The sequence below is a fragment of the Lissotriton vulgaris genome, chromosome 9 (genome assembly GCF_964263255.1).
Source record: "Lissotriton vulgaris chromosome 9, aLisVul1.2, whole genome shotgun sequence".
NCBI lineage: Eukaryota > Metazoa > Chordata > Amphibia > Caudata > Salamandridae > Lissotriton > Lissotriton vulgaris.
Genome location: NC_141697.1, coordinates 786240229 through 786254945, shown reverse-complemented (window position 1 = coordinate 786254945; position 14717 = coordinate 786240229). Strand labels below are relative to the sequence as shown.

The following is a 14717-nucleotide window of genomic DNA, read 5'->3' as shown; positions in this document are numbered from 1 at the left end:
CAAGCTAAACTTGCTTTAGCAAGAGAAAGAAAATTGTGTGGCTTAGATGCCACTGGTGGCAGCAAAGTTCCTAAAGAAAAAGACAGGGCCTATGACAATAGAAACCTGACAAAAATTGTGCCCCCCTACAAGGAAGGGGATGATATCCACAAATGGATGACTGCTCTTGAGAGGGCCTGCATGGTACAGCAGGTCCCTGAGGATCAGTGGGCAGCAATTTTATGGTACTCCTTTTCTGAGAAAGGGAGGGACAGGCTCCTCACTGTTAGACCTGAGGATGCCAAAAACTACTCTGTTCTGAAGAGTGCTCTTATTGAAGGGTTTGGCCTAACCACTGAGCAATACAGGTTGTTGTTCAGAGACACCCAAAAAGCACAGACTCAGGACTGGACTGATTTTGTAGATTGTGCCACTAAGGCTCTGGAGGGTTGGCTGCAGGGAAGTAAAGTTTCAGACTATACAGGATTGTACAATCTTATGATGAGAGAGCAGATCCTTAATAACTGTCAGAACCAGCTGTTGCATCAATACCTTGTTGACTCTGATTTGACCTCTCCCCAAGAATTGGGAAAGAAGGCAGACAAATGGGTCAGAACAAGGATTAAGCAGAAAAACCAGAACCAAGGTGACCAGAAGAAAACAGACCAGAAGGGGGGAATCAGAAAGATAAAGAAAAGGACCAGAAGTCTTCAGGCCCCCAAAATAGCAATAAGGAGGGGGGTTCCCAAAATGGAAACAAGAAAAAGAAGAATGATGGCCCAAAGAAACCTTGGTGTAATACCTGCAAATCAGTTTCACACTGGGGCAGTGAATGCACTAAGAAAAATCCAGTCCCCACCACTGCAGCTCCTAAAGCACCTGCACCCCCTAGTACAGTTAACAGTGGTGGTACACAGCCCAAGGGTTTAGTAGGGTTGACCCTGGGTACTGAGGTGGAATCTGGCCTAGTCAGAATCCCCACACAGGCAGTTCTCCTATATGATGTGGACTTACCTTTGCCCACTGCAGTAAGCCCCAGTAATCTGGGCAAATATAGGCAGACTCCCTTAATCAATGAGAAACTGGCTCAGGCCTACAGGGACACTTGTGCCAGTGTCACAATGGTGACACCTGACTTTGTGGACCCTGGACAGATTGTACTAGGTGAAAGTTACCTAGTGACCAATGCAAGCAACTCCACTACTTCCCATAGTGTGGCTGTTGTGAACTTCTCCTGGGGAGGGGTAGATGGCCTAAAGAAAGTTGTTGTGAGCGCAGACCTCCCAGTAGACTGTCTGTTAGGCAATGATCTTGAAAGCTCAGTTTGGTCAGAAGTGGAGTACAGGACTCATGCAGAAATGCTAGGGATTTCAGCTCATGTCCTTGCAGTGACAAGGTCTCAGGCTAAGAAGTGCCTTCCTGAACCAGTGGTGGATCTTGAAACAATAGACCAACCACAACCCAAGAGAAGGAGCAAGAGGGTTAAGGCTGTGCCTTCCCACTTGCCCCAGGTTGAGGATCAAGTTTCACAGGAAACTGATTCTGCAGTCCAAGAGGAGACTGTCTCAGAGGAGCTTGAACCTGATCAGGTTGAGTTTCTGGGGACAGGGGGACCCTCAAGGGCAGACCTGGGGCAGGCCCAATTAGATTGCCCTTCACTTGAACCCCTCAGACAGCAAGCTGCTGCTGAGGCTGCAGGGAATGCTCAAGGTACCCATAGAGTGTATTGGTATGAAGGGCTCCTTTATTCAGAGGCTAGAGACCCCAAGCCTGGCACAACCAGGAGGTTGGTTATACCTTTGAAGTTTAGGGGCTTCCTTCTTACCTTGGCCCATGATATTCCCCTTGCAGGACACTTAGGCCAGAATAAGACTTGGGACAGGCTTGTTCCACACTTTCACTGGCCTCACATGTCAGAAAATGTCAAGGAGTTTTGTCGCTCCTGTGTCACTTGCCAAGCCAGTGGTAAGTCAGGTGGCACAACAAAGGCCCCCCTGATACCACTACCTGTGGTGGGGGTACCCTTTGAAAGAGTTGGAATAGACATTGCGGGTCCCATGGATCCTCCAACAGCATCTGGGCACAGATTTATACTGGTGGTAGTGGATCATGCCACCAGGTACCCAGAGGCAATTCCCCTGAGGACCACCACAGCTCCTGTGGTGGCAAAAGCCCTCATTGCAGTTTTCTCAAGAGTGGGCTTTCCAAAGGAGGTTCTTTCAGACAGAGGTACTAACTTTATGTCTGGATACTTGAAAGCAATGTGGAAAGAGTGTGGAGTAAACTATAAATTTACCACACCCTACCATCCACAATGCAATGGGCTTGTTGAAAGGTTCAACAAGACCCTAAAGGGAATGATAAAAGGTTTACCAGAGAAGCTTAGGCGGAAATGGGACATCCTTTTACCCTGCTTGCTCTTTGCTTACAGAGAGGTCCCACAGAAGGGGGTTGGCTACAGCCCTTTTGAACTTTTGTTTGGCCACCCTGTAAGGGGTCCATTGAGTTTGGTGAAGGAAGGATGGGAGTTACCTCTCAAAAAGCCTAAACTAGACATTGTGGACTATGTACTTGGTCTCCGCTCCAGGATGGCTGAATACATGGAGAGAGCATCCAAAAACCTTGAGGCAAGTCAAGAATTACAGAAAGCTTGGCATGACCAAAAGGCTGTTCTGGTTGAGTACCAGCCAGGGCAGAAGGTGTGGGTGTTGGACCCAGTGGGGCCAGCAGCTCTCCAGGACCAATGGAGTGGACCCTACCCTATCATTGAAAAGAAGGGAGAAGTCACCTACTTGGTTGACTTTGGTACCCCTAGGAGCCCCCACAGGGTGCTCCATGTAAACCGTTTGAAAGCATTTGTTGACAGGGAGGACATGAGTCTCCTCATGGCCACAGATGGGGAACAGGAGGAAGAGAGTGACCCTCTCCCAGACCTGCTTTCCCAGAACCCTGATGATGGTTCAGTTGATGGAGTAGCCTTGGCAGGCAGCCTCACTGAACAGCAACAGGTGGACTGCAGACAGGTGTTGCAGGCCCACAGACATTTGTTTTCACTCACACCCAGCCAGACTAACTGGTGCACCCATGAGGTGGACACTGGTGACAATCTGCCTGTGAAGAATAAGATCTACAGGCAACCTGACCATGTCAGGGATTGTATAAAGGCTGAGGTGCAAAAGATGTTGGAGCTTGGAGTGATTGAGCCATCAGAGAGCCCATGGGCTAGCCCAGTGGTCCTTGTGCCAAAACCTCATACCAAAGATGGGAAGAGAGAAATGAGGTTTTGTGTGGACTACAGAGGTCTCAATGCTGTCACTAGGACAGATGCTCATCCCATTCCAAGAGCAGATGAGCTCATTGATAAATTGGCTTCTGCCAAGTTTCTGAGCACATTTGATTTGACAGCTGGCTACTGGCAAATCAGACTAGCTGAAGAGTCAAAAGCCAAAACAGCATTCTCTACCCCTAGTGGACATTATCAATTTGTGGTAATGCCCTTTGGTTTGAAGAATGCACCTGCCACCTTCCAAAGGTTGGTGAATCAAGTCCTTGCTGGGTTGGATGACTTTTGTGCAGCATATCTAGATGATATTGCTGTCTTTAGCTCCACCTGGGAGGATCACCTGATCCACCTGAAGAAGGTTCTGGAGGCCCTGCAAAAGGCAGGCCTGACTATCAAGGCTACTAAGTGCCAGATAGGGCAGAGCAAGGTTGTGTACTTGGGCCACCTAGTAGGTGGGGGTCAAGTTCAACCACTGGAGAGCAAGATCCAGACCATACAGGACTGGACTCCTCCAACTACCCAGACACAAGTCAGAGCCTTCTTGGGCCTGACTGGGTATTACAGAAAATTTGTAAAGAACTATGGGTCCATTGTGACACCATTGAATGACTTGACATCCAAGAAGATGCCCAAAAAGGTTCAGTGGACAGTTAGCTGTCAAAAGGCATTTGATGACCTGAAGAAGGCCATGTGCTCTGCACCTATCCTGAAGAGTCCTGACTACTCCAAACAGTTCATTGTACAGACAGATGCTTCTGAGTTGGGGGTGGGAGCTGTGCTTTCACAACTTAATCAAGATGGTCAAGACCAGCCCATTGCTTTTATTAGCAGAAGGCTGACCCCCAGGGAGAAACGTTGGTCAGCTATTGAGAGGGAGGCCTTTGCTGTGGTTTGGGCCCTGAAGAAGTTGAGGCCATACTTGTTTGGCACTCACTTCCTAATTCAGACAGACCATAAGCCCCTCTTGTGGCTAAATCAGATGAAGGGTGAAAATCCCAAACTGCTCAGGTGGTCCATTTCCCTACAGGGGATGGACTTTACAGTGGAGCACCGCCCAGGGACTGACCATGGTAATGCAGATGGTCTCTCCAGGTACTTCCACTTAGAACATGAAGACTTATCTGGTCAAGGTTAAGTTTAATGTCCCTGCGTTTGGGGGGGGGGTTGTGTAGGAGAGTAGGGTCTGCTATCCTATGGTCACCCCAATTTTTGCTTTTTGCTTCACTGGTTTTCGACTTACTGAGGCTGTGGGCCTGCTAATCAGACCCCCAGCCTGCTGTTCTCTCTCTAAATTTATAATACATGTGCTATAGGTACATACCACAATTGGAAATGGACTCCTTGTCAGCCCCTGTACCATGCACTATAGGTGCTCAGGGCATAGGTGCCACCAAGGCCTACCAGGGGCTGAAGCATAGCTTTTGCCACCCCTGGCTGGTTCTTAAATTGACACAACTGGCTGATCACTCCGCTGGGGCAAGTGGGTGTAATCACCCCTTGCTTAGATATAGTATACCTATATCTAAACCTATATCTGGACACATATATAGCCTGTAAGCCACTCCTATGGAAGGCCTCATCAATCCTGGAGGCAGAGTGCGTGGTTTTATGTGAGATGGAGCTCTGGCATGAGCTGAGCCTGTCTGCAGCTGTCGGGAACAACTCCCTAAGCTGATCCGGGATAATGCCATACCATATACTCTTAAGCGCCTTATAATCCTCGCGGTTATATAGCAACTTTGGTTTGGCTTTATCAAAACATGTCGTGTAAGGTGTCATACGAATTGGAATACTACCCCCTCGCCAGTTCTGGCGACGGGGGTAGCATTCCACCCTTCTAGAGGGAGAAGACATGTTACTATACTGAAACGCGGTTGATTTAAAATGAGCCTCAGATCCACAAAATGGATGCCCCTGCCACAGACACGGGTCTGGCCTCCTGCTGCTGACCGAAACTCGGCAGAGGAGGCCTGGACAAAGAGTTTCCTGTCACAGGGCGGTGTCAAACCACCCCAGACAGGAGATAGTGGATTGGAGTAGGGAGGTTTCAAAGAAACCAGACACTGCCTGGGGAGCACAAGGCTGCCCCTTGCATAATCCGGCCAAACCGGTTCTGGGGCCTCCCAGCCCCTGTCCCAGCGCGGCCAGGATCAAAGGAGAGGGGTGTAACCACCCCCTTCCTGGGTCCCACCCATAGGAGGGGACCTAGCAGGATGTCCAACCCCCCAGATTCGAATAAGAGGGGGAGCAGTGCCAATGCAACTCAGATCATCCTGAAGAAACATAAGAAACGAATTCTGGACCCTTCGACTTTCTGCACGACGTTAGAAGACTGAAGAATCTCCCTTGTGGTCAAGGAGTGACCACCCTGTGCAAACAGGTACCAACCAGCCCTCGACCCTTGCTTTGTTGCAGTTCCCGCCGGAACTCGAGCGACAGAGATCGACGAGATCAAGCTTGCCTGCCTTCTACCTGCCCGATCCACAGTCCCTGCAGAGCTGAGACCCGTGGAGGCGACCGGAAGCGTGGGGCACGCCATCTTGAAAAGGCCACGAGACGCTGACCGTGCAGCCCACGAGTGACCCTCGAAGCTGTACACCGGGGTTCGAGAACCCCCAGCCCCGAGCTCCACTTGCACCAAAGCTCACCCCTCCACACTCGACGAGTGCTGCGTGGGGCCCTTCTGCTTGTGTGGGCTCGACGCGTTGGCCCGGTCACTTGCCAGCTGGCTTGTGGCCCCTGTGCCGACGAAACTTGAAATACGACTCGCTTTTCTGGTTGCTCCAGATCTGCACCAGCTCCTGTGAAAAGGAGCCCCCACTCTGACCCTCCTGGTTCGAGTGATAAGCAATCTCCCGGTTCCGCGTGGATTGCTTTTGCCAAGTGCTGTTTGCTGCAATCTTGAAGCCGACGGTGCTGACGGCGAGAGCCTACGTGGGACAGATCGTGACCCGCTCCTGGACGTCGCAGATGCCCCAGAGCCCACGTGACAGCGGAGAGAAGCCTATCGACAACCACCTGATTGCGCCCGACATTGCCTGGTTCCGTCCTGGTTCCACCCTGGTCACTGCTGAGTGACCCAGACTCTGTCCCCTCTGCTTTCAGGTACTTTTCTACTTCGATCCACCCTTGGATCGCACCGGACACTTCTGCTTCACATCGCCTGCAGCTGCAACAGCTTCAAGCACCAAGAACCTGCGTGTAAGAACCGACGCCACTTCGACCCTGTGCACCCACGGCCTGTGGGTGAGGTAACATTGCAACGCCGGTGTTCCCACACTGGTACACACCTCTAGGGTCTGTGTCTAAAGTTTTGTGTTCCTAGGTTCAGCGGAAGTATCATTTAATTCACTTTAACTAACTTTTACGCACCATTGACATTGCATTGGTGCGCGCCGCACTTTCCGTGCTGCACCCGTCTCCTGTGGGCTACTCCCGACTTCAGCATTGCTAGTCCTGACTGCTCCCAGCGAATCTCTAGGCCCTAGGCCTAACCACAGTTCGAGAAGTGTTACTTATACCACTTTTTTAGTATATGGTCTGAGTGGCCACCCGCCCTCATCCATAATTGTGCAACTTTATATGTTTTACTGTGCTTTTGATTTAACGCTTGTGCCCCTTTCCTCATAAAGAGTACTGGGGAGTAATTTAAGGAAGATGTTTCTCGGAACCAGTTCCCGTGCCAGAGTGGCGTCTGGCAGGTAAGTTTGCGGTCTCTCGGAACCAGTTCCCGTGCCAGAGTGGCGTCTGGCAGGTAAGTTTGCGGTCCTATCCTGTGTGGCGGAGGGCCGCTCGCCAAGCCTGTAAAACCGCTCTGGTAATGGGGGGGCAAGGCCTGCGGAATCGGGCACCCGTAGAGGAGTGTCTGAATCTTGGGGAAGTCGGTCTCCTCCAATTCCACCCGATATGCCGGGTCGGACCAGCCGCCCGCATACCAGTCGTGGATGACTATCAGTTTGGTGGCGAGATAGTAGAGGTAGAGATGAGTCACCCCTAGGCCTCCGTCAAAGGGGGGGATGCGGCTGTGTGCGAGGGAAATCCACGGCCTCCCGCCCCCCCAGAGAAACCTGGACAGGGTTCCGTCTAGCTCCCGAAACCAGGCACGGGGAGGGGAATGGAGGTGTTCTGTAGGATATACAGGAAACGGGAAGAATCATCATCTTGAACAGTGTGCTCCGTCCCAGGGGGTTAAGGGGAAGGGATTGCCATTTCTTCAAGTCCGATCTTATTCGGGTCACCAGGGGCGTGATGTTCAGCGCCCATTCCAACTCCGGCAGCAAGGACACCCATATCCCTAAATATTTGACTGGGTGGTGTCGAAGGGGGATGGACGACTGCCAGTCGAAACTTTCCCGGGAGGGGTGCAACAGACTTGGCCACATTAAGCTGAAGGCCGGATACCTGCTCGAAGGCTAGGAGGAGTTGCAGACATTTGGGACCCGAGTTCGCCGGATCTGCCAAGTACAAGTGCACATCGTCTACGTAGAGGGCGAGAAGTGGACCCTTAAGGCTAATTTTAACTCCTGTAATTATTCTAATGATTTGTGCAATTGTTCTGTTTCAAAAGTTTTCTGGGCATCTAATTAAAATTGTGGGTTTAAAGATGAGAGGAGAGAGCTAAAAAAGAAAGAAGTTTGACATGGAGAATGTCAAAAAACGTGTTTAAAACCAATTGTTGGAGGAGAATACGATAAAAAAGCACTGAGGGATGCAGACTGCACACTGATATCCAGATCAATAAGTTTTTTATTAATTGTTTTCAGTGATTATAGAATAATTAGGGGGGAATTTGTAAAATAATTTTCTGGATTCATAATTGTTGTGCAATGTTAACAATGTAAATCATTCACAGTATGCAAATATACACTGTATTCTACACTTACAGACTGATTTAATACGATTTCCTTTACTATGAACTGTGAAGTGTGTTCTCCTAATGGATGTTAACAAGGCTACATTTCTGTGTAAAACACTAAGATGGAAGTCATCTCTGTCACTCGGCTGTGCTCCCCCTCCGCTGCGCATATCCTCTCCCGACAAACTCCACAGAACAGTCAAGTTGAAGTCCTAATAGTTTATTTTTGTTGTTTTTGTTCTGTTTAGGGTGAACCTTCAACACAAGTAAACAAAAACAGAGAGGTCAAATCGGTCTCAGAACAGCCACAGAGACGGAGCGAGATAGATAAGAATCACACACTCACTTTGGGTGGATAGGAAGGCCCTCACACACCGACCTAGTCAGTGTCATGCTTCATCACTGGGCCCCACCAAAGAGGCCGAGTGCCTCTTTGGTGTGCTGCGACGCCAGAAAGACTGCGGAGCTGGTTGTGTGAAAAAGGGCGTGCTGTGAGGGTAATTAAAATTAAAAGTGCCTAAAAGGGTATCAGTAAAAAGAAGTTTAATGAGTGATCCCTAAGACACAAATGAAGAGTATTATGTGTCTGAATTTAGCTGCCAAGGTTTTAGGATTGGCTAAATTCAGAAAGAATACTTAAGTCAGTCAACATGTTTCTGCCATATGGGTGGTTTCAATTTACCAAGGCATTCATCAGGACTAAACCCCGGCGGTATGGACTCTCTAATCGTCCACCCTAACCTGGGGGCGTGAAAGTGAAAATCTTAAAAAGGTGAAAAAAGTGCTTAGAAAAAGTGGAAGAGCGGGTCGCTCATTCCAAAAAATGCTCCAATTTCAGGAGTATCTCAGCACTTTAAAACAGGGCGCTACTTGCACCATGGGTCTCGGGAGGGGGTTGGAGCGTGCCTGGCACATCGCCCTCAACGCTCTCAGCCCGCTTTGAACCTGTGTTTCACCTCAGAACCGGACCCCACCTTCCACAGTTCTGAAGTAATTTTTAACCTGTAACATCTTCCTTTTCTTCCCTGGAATCTATTAATCTGTAAAGAGTCTGATTGACAAATGTTTCATGTTTTGTTTTTTTAAACGTCTACTTATGATAATACTGTAGAGGATGCTGAATAAGAATTCAAGAAAATGGGACTGTGCAAAGGTGTTATAGTAATGACTCTTAGTTTTTCATGTGCTCTGATGTGCTGAAGAAATTATTTGCTCATACCACAATGATTCTGCAAAAGTTCTCATTTTCTGTGGAAGAATTGTGTATAAAAACACTTGTGTTTGGGTGTGAGCAGAAGATTTTCTAGAGACTTGGATGCTGTTAGATATTATGTTTGTTTTTCTATTGATGTTGCTGCCCATTTGGACTTGGAATATTTTCAGAGTCTTGCATACTCCGCATCTGAGAGCTTAATGGTATTGATTCTGTTCCTCTTTTTTCCTAACTTTCCACTAAATCCTTAAGCTTTTAATTGATCCAGAAATCAATTATTGATTGGGCCCACTTAATTGTTAAACCATCTCAATTATTAATGTACCTTAGTTTTATTGATTTTGGAATTTTGTGAGGTGCCTTGATGCTGGGACACATTGCCTTAGAAAATTGAGGTTAACACAGTCTCTAGTCCAGTAGATTGTGGGAAGTCTGGTTGAGTTAAATTTTAGGGGGTCTCAATTGTGGGATACCCTCGATTTGCACTTGCACAGCTGACACTTTTCAAAGAGCGAGAATTACAATTTGAGAAAAGAAGTGGCCCTGTTCCAGCACTCTGTTAGACAAAGTTAGCAGAGAATAGAGGCGCTACATGTGTGGGTTTGGTGTCCTGTGGTTGCCTGTGTAAGATTCTCACTCATTTGTCTATGCGGGAGCTAGAAAGGTACTTTAAAAGTCTTTCATTTTCTTTTCACATTAGGCGCTTTTGGTGTATACAGCTGGTGTCTTTGCCAACATGGGCAACTACAAATCTTTTGGGGATACCAAGTTCATTCCTAACCTTCCTAAGGTAAGAGATCTGTTATCACCCCTTGCATGATATCATTTGTTCCCACTGGAATGAGTGGAGTAGCTGCAAACGAATAGGAAATACCAAATGTAATGAAGCTTAGGCTGAAGACTAATGTATGTGTTGGTGATGACATGAGGAAGAAGATATAACTAATGTTTCAAATGCTTGGCAATACAGTGTTTTTGTCACCTGCAATAGCTCCCTTGAGATCAATAAAGAAGTCTATTTGTTGCCAGCAAAGCAATCCAAGCACAGTTCTAAATTAATCTTCGTATTTAATAGGTATGTGCTCTAGATGACCTGACTACATCTGGTCACATCACAGCTTCAACTCCTCCTAGCCCCTGTTCATAACTACATTCCAGTTCCCCCAGCAACAATCTAACATGCAGTACAGATTTGTATATTTCATTGGTAGAACGTAACACATCTTCCTCCCATAATAACAAACGGAATAAAACGTATTGTATATAAATATATCATTTGATTATTATCTATTGCTTTAATTAAACGCTATTATATACAGTAATCACATAACCGTATAGTTGGACCCACTGGCCTCGCGGATGGCCTCACCCTATTAGCTTATGAGTTTGTTGAATTTTTAAACTTGTCATCACAAGCCCCTGTTCATAACATAACATTCCAATTCCCTCAGCAGCAATTGAACATGCAGATTCCTGTATTCTGTTAGTATAACATAACAATCAAGATGTCTGATAGCAGTGTTGTCTACCTTCTAGCTTTCCATGTGAGGTCTGTGCATTACGTTTTCTGTGGACCTAGTTCAGGGAGGGTGAATGTGTACATTTATTCACACTTCAAAATCTTTGTAAACTCATGTAGTTGGACGGCCAGTAGACATGTGGTATCTTTAAGCTACCGCTTTATTTCCATGTTGACATAGGGCCTCTTGCCGATAAAGTAACATGAGGGATTTGTTACAGTAGGATTGCAAACAAAGGCAGTGATGTTGTCCCAGTTGAACCACCTGTCCAGAAGCACTTTCTTGATAGCCGGTTTTGTATTGGCATTTGCATAGTGCTTTCCATATACTTTGCGAAGTCTAAATCATTTTCTGGTCACTCCAGTTATACATAGTATGAAGCACTATAAACAATACATCAGGTTCCCTTCAGGTTGCATAGGTGTCTTGTAGGTACATGTTGGTTGAGGTATGGAGGATGTATTGCAAGCACAGTGCACCTAATATTACTGTGCTTCGGATGTAGCAGACCGTGTGGAAATAGACACCATGTAGTCTGGTACTTAACAGATGTGTCCCTCGTGGATTCTACCACTTCTTATGCTGCATACTTGCTCCTCACAGAGACGATTCATAGCAAGAGTGATACTAAAGAAGTTTGCATGGTTACAGAGACAGAGTGAGAATGAAGTGCGGTGTGAAGTGTAGGAATGTGGGTTATAACACGAATAGAATGATGTGCTCTACCCGAAATTCTAAATATTTGAAAAGTGATTTTAGGACATTAGACCTCTGAATGTAGGGAAGGGAAGGCTTCAACACATTGAGAATATTCAAGAGGAATGGTAGAGTTGTGCTATAAGCGTATTATTTATTTATTTGAAAGGTTTTATATAGCGCTGGCTAGACCCGGAGGTATCAGAACGCTTTACATGAGTATCAGACCATAGTTGCAGGTTACATCGTTATAAAGGTTACATAGTTATTAGAGCATAGCTACATACTTACATGTTGGGTCGAGACAAGCAATAAAGACAATATGTGTAAGGAAAAAAGCAGGCAAGGGGAGAGGGGGTAGGAGCATGGGAAGTAGACAGCGAATGAAGGATGGAAAGAGGAGGGGGAGGGTGAGAGACAGCATGAACGAAGAGGGGTAGGGTGACAGGGGCACAAACCGGTAGACGAGTAATAGCTGCGTTCAAAGTCCAGTAAGCTGTGATCCCTGGGGAAGTGGTATCATTCCCCCAACTCTTTTGCAAGAGGCTCCCTTTATGCTGTGGACTCTCTCAGAAGGGTCTCTTGAGACTCCAAGGACTACCTACTGGATGCTTCTCCAAAAAGGGGAGAGGGAGTGCTTTGGCAAGGGGTGCCATACCATACCTGGTGGAGAAGTGTGGCTCAATGATTAGAGCGGCAGACCCTGATGCAGAGGTCTAGCCCGGGACCAGGGTTCAATTCCCCGCCTCGGCGGGTCTTGGGCTCAAAATTCCACGGACCTGATAATTCTCGCCTCGGTGCCTATTCCAATCATGGAGTCCCACTCTGCAACTCTGGGCAATAGCTTGCTTATTCTCCACAACGGCCCCCACAACGCTAAGGATGCCTGGCCTCCACCTTGGGGGTGCCCAGGAGTGAACGCCTCACAGGGAAAGCCAGGATGGGTTCCACAGCGGTATTCGTACAAGCGCCTTGAGACCCTTGCGGGTGAGTAGTGCGCTATACAAGTATCAATTTACATTTACATACCTCAACTGTGAGTGGCTCCCTTGGTGCTGTGGACTCTCTCAGAGGGATCACTGAGACTCCAGAGTATAAGTAATTGGATCTTTCGCCAACAAGGGGAGAAGGAGTGCCCGTTAACACTGATGGAAAAGATATCTTTGGATGTAATTAAAGTGAGTGTATTGGATAGCTCCAGTTGCCACATCCCTTGGTGGGTAGGAGAAATTCAATATGTTACTTAAAAGCATGTAGCAGAGTTCAGAAAAGCTGATCTCCAACCACAGCACATGAGAATAAGGACAAAACAGATCTAATTGGGCTGACCTGAAAGAATATTGAATTTAAAAGGAGGAACACTATGGGTAGAATTTATGTAGCAAAAAGGGTCAGCAGTTTATTGGTTTGTAGGTGCCAATGACTTCTAGGGATAAGATTAGATGTAAGGGAAAAGTTGATCTTGATGTCACTGTTACTTGTCAAAAATACACTAGTTGGATTTCCAAAGGTCTTTGGGAATAGGTTATCTTTGCTAGAAGATTTTGATATCTGGATTGTTGCTGAGAAGGGAGCGTGTATTTCCACTTGTCCACAAAGTAAGGCTTGTACCCATCTTCAAGAAGCTGCCTTTACAAGATGAGCTAGAAGAATTGAATGTTGAGGTTATCTAAGTAATGGAGGTTGTATAGTTTAGCCCCGGTAGCTTTAGTGACAGTGACATCTGGGTAATGAGATTTGTTTGTGTCAACCAGAAACATCTGATTTGAAGGACTCGCCCTCCCAAACATCTCTGAGGAGCTTGCACAGTTAAGGCATGCTAAGGTGTTCAGCCTGATGATTTAGTCCACAATAGACTATCAAGTAAAATTGCATGATTAATCAAAACGTAATACCTCTTTCATCACTCTTCTAGGTGTAGGCATATTCATATGCATGCACTTCGATTTGGCCTCCATGGTAGCTGTCCTTCACAGGTCAGCAAATATGCTGTCTGTGAGGCATATTCTAATATTATTCTTGGGTGTTATATTGGTTTATAATGAGTGTATGAAATGCCTAATAGAGTCTTAGAAGAAGTGCTGCCTAGATTAGAGTCACGTGATCTCAGGTAAAAGAGAGAAGAATCAGTTCAGTATGAGCTCTGTAAATTACTTTAGCCTTATAATCTCAAGGTGAAGGGATTATGCCAATCTTTGACTTGGTGAAAGCTGTTCAGAAAGCTCCTTTTCGGTAAACAAGGATCAGGTTGTACCCTTCTTGGGAACAGCCTAATACTAATCAGAAGTATTAAGAGAATTTACAATAATTATTTAACCTGTGAGGAGTTTGGTAAAAGAAAAATAACATCCATTAACACCAGAAGAACTGTGTTCAAGACGATCTAGCACTGCATCAGCCACCTGCTGCACCCACCTTTACCTCCCTGCACAGAAAAGGGCAAAGCCATAAACCTCTTCTTCACTGAAAGCATATAGAAGATCCAACAGCACATTGACAATATCAAGCCTGTTTCATTTTTTACACCTACCCCGTCCTGCACACATTCCATAGTGGCCAACCTCCAAAGCCCCAACTTTCTTAGATGTTGTTGTCACACTCAACTCCCTCAAAGCCACTTAATATGCCAGTGATATCTTACCATTGTCCTTCATCAAAGCTCTTGCTGCGAATGCCCTCTTAACCCAAAGTACCATTGTTAACGCCTCCCTCATTCAAGGCATCTTCCGAGAAGCTCTCAAAACAGTCCAGATCTTTCCGGTCCTAAATAATCCTGCACTAGACCCTGATTATCTTGGCAGCTAATAGCCTATCACCCACCTATTAATCGGCAAGATCATTGAAAAAGCAGTCTGTGTTCAACTCCAATATTTCATCAGTGTTCACTATCTCCTGTACGACTTCTTGACAGGCTTTTATCAGGCTGCAGCACTGAGACCGCTAGCCTACAAATTGTAGACAATGACACCTTGACCACAGATTGAGATGACCTTGCCTTCTGAAATTCCTTGATCTCTCAGCAGCCTATGACACAGTCAACCATCCCACCCTTGAACGCACCCTCAAGTCTTGTAAAGGATTCACCAGCAATGTCTTTCACTGGTTCTCCTCCTGCCTTTACAACCAACACCAGCTAGTTTTCAGACCCTTCCAGGTTTAACAAGCATTGGC

At 46.7% G+C, this 14717-nt stretch overlaps 1 protein-coding gene across 3 annotated transcripts in view; it reads left to right on the top strand.

Annotated features, from left to right (window-relative positions):
- Nucleotides 1–14717, top strand: part of DPP3 (dipeptidyl peptidase 3) — a 559762-nt gene that overhangs the window by 111825 nt on the left and 433220 nt on the right. For all 3 annotated transcript variants that reach the window (XM_086938513.1, XM_086938514.1, XM_086938515.1), the window contains exon 3: nt 10031–10120. In XM_086938513.1, coding sequence (XP_086794639.1) covers nt 10031–10120 — 90 coding nt within the window. The remainder of the gene's footprint in view (nt 1–10030; nt 10121–14717) is intronic.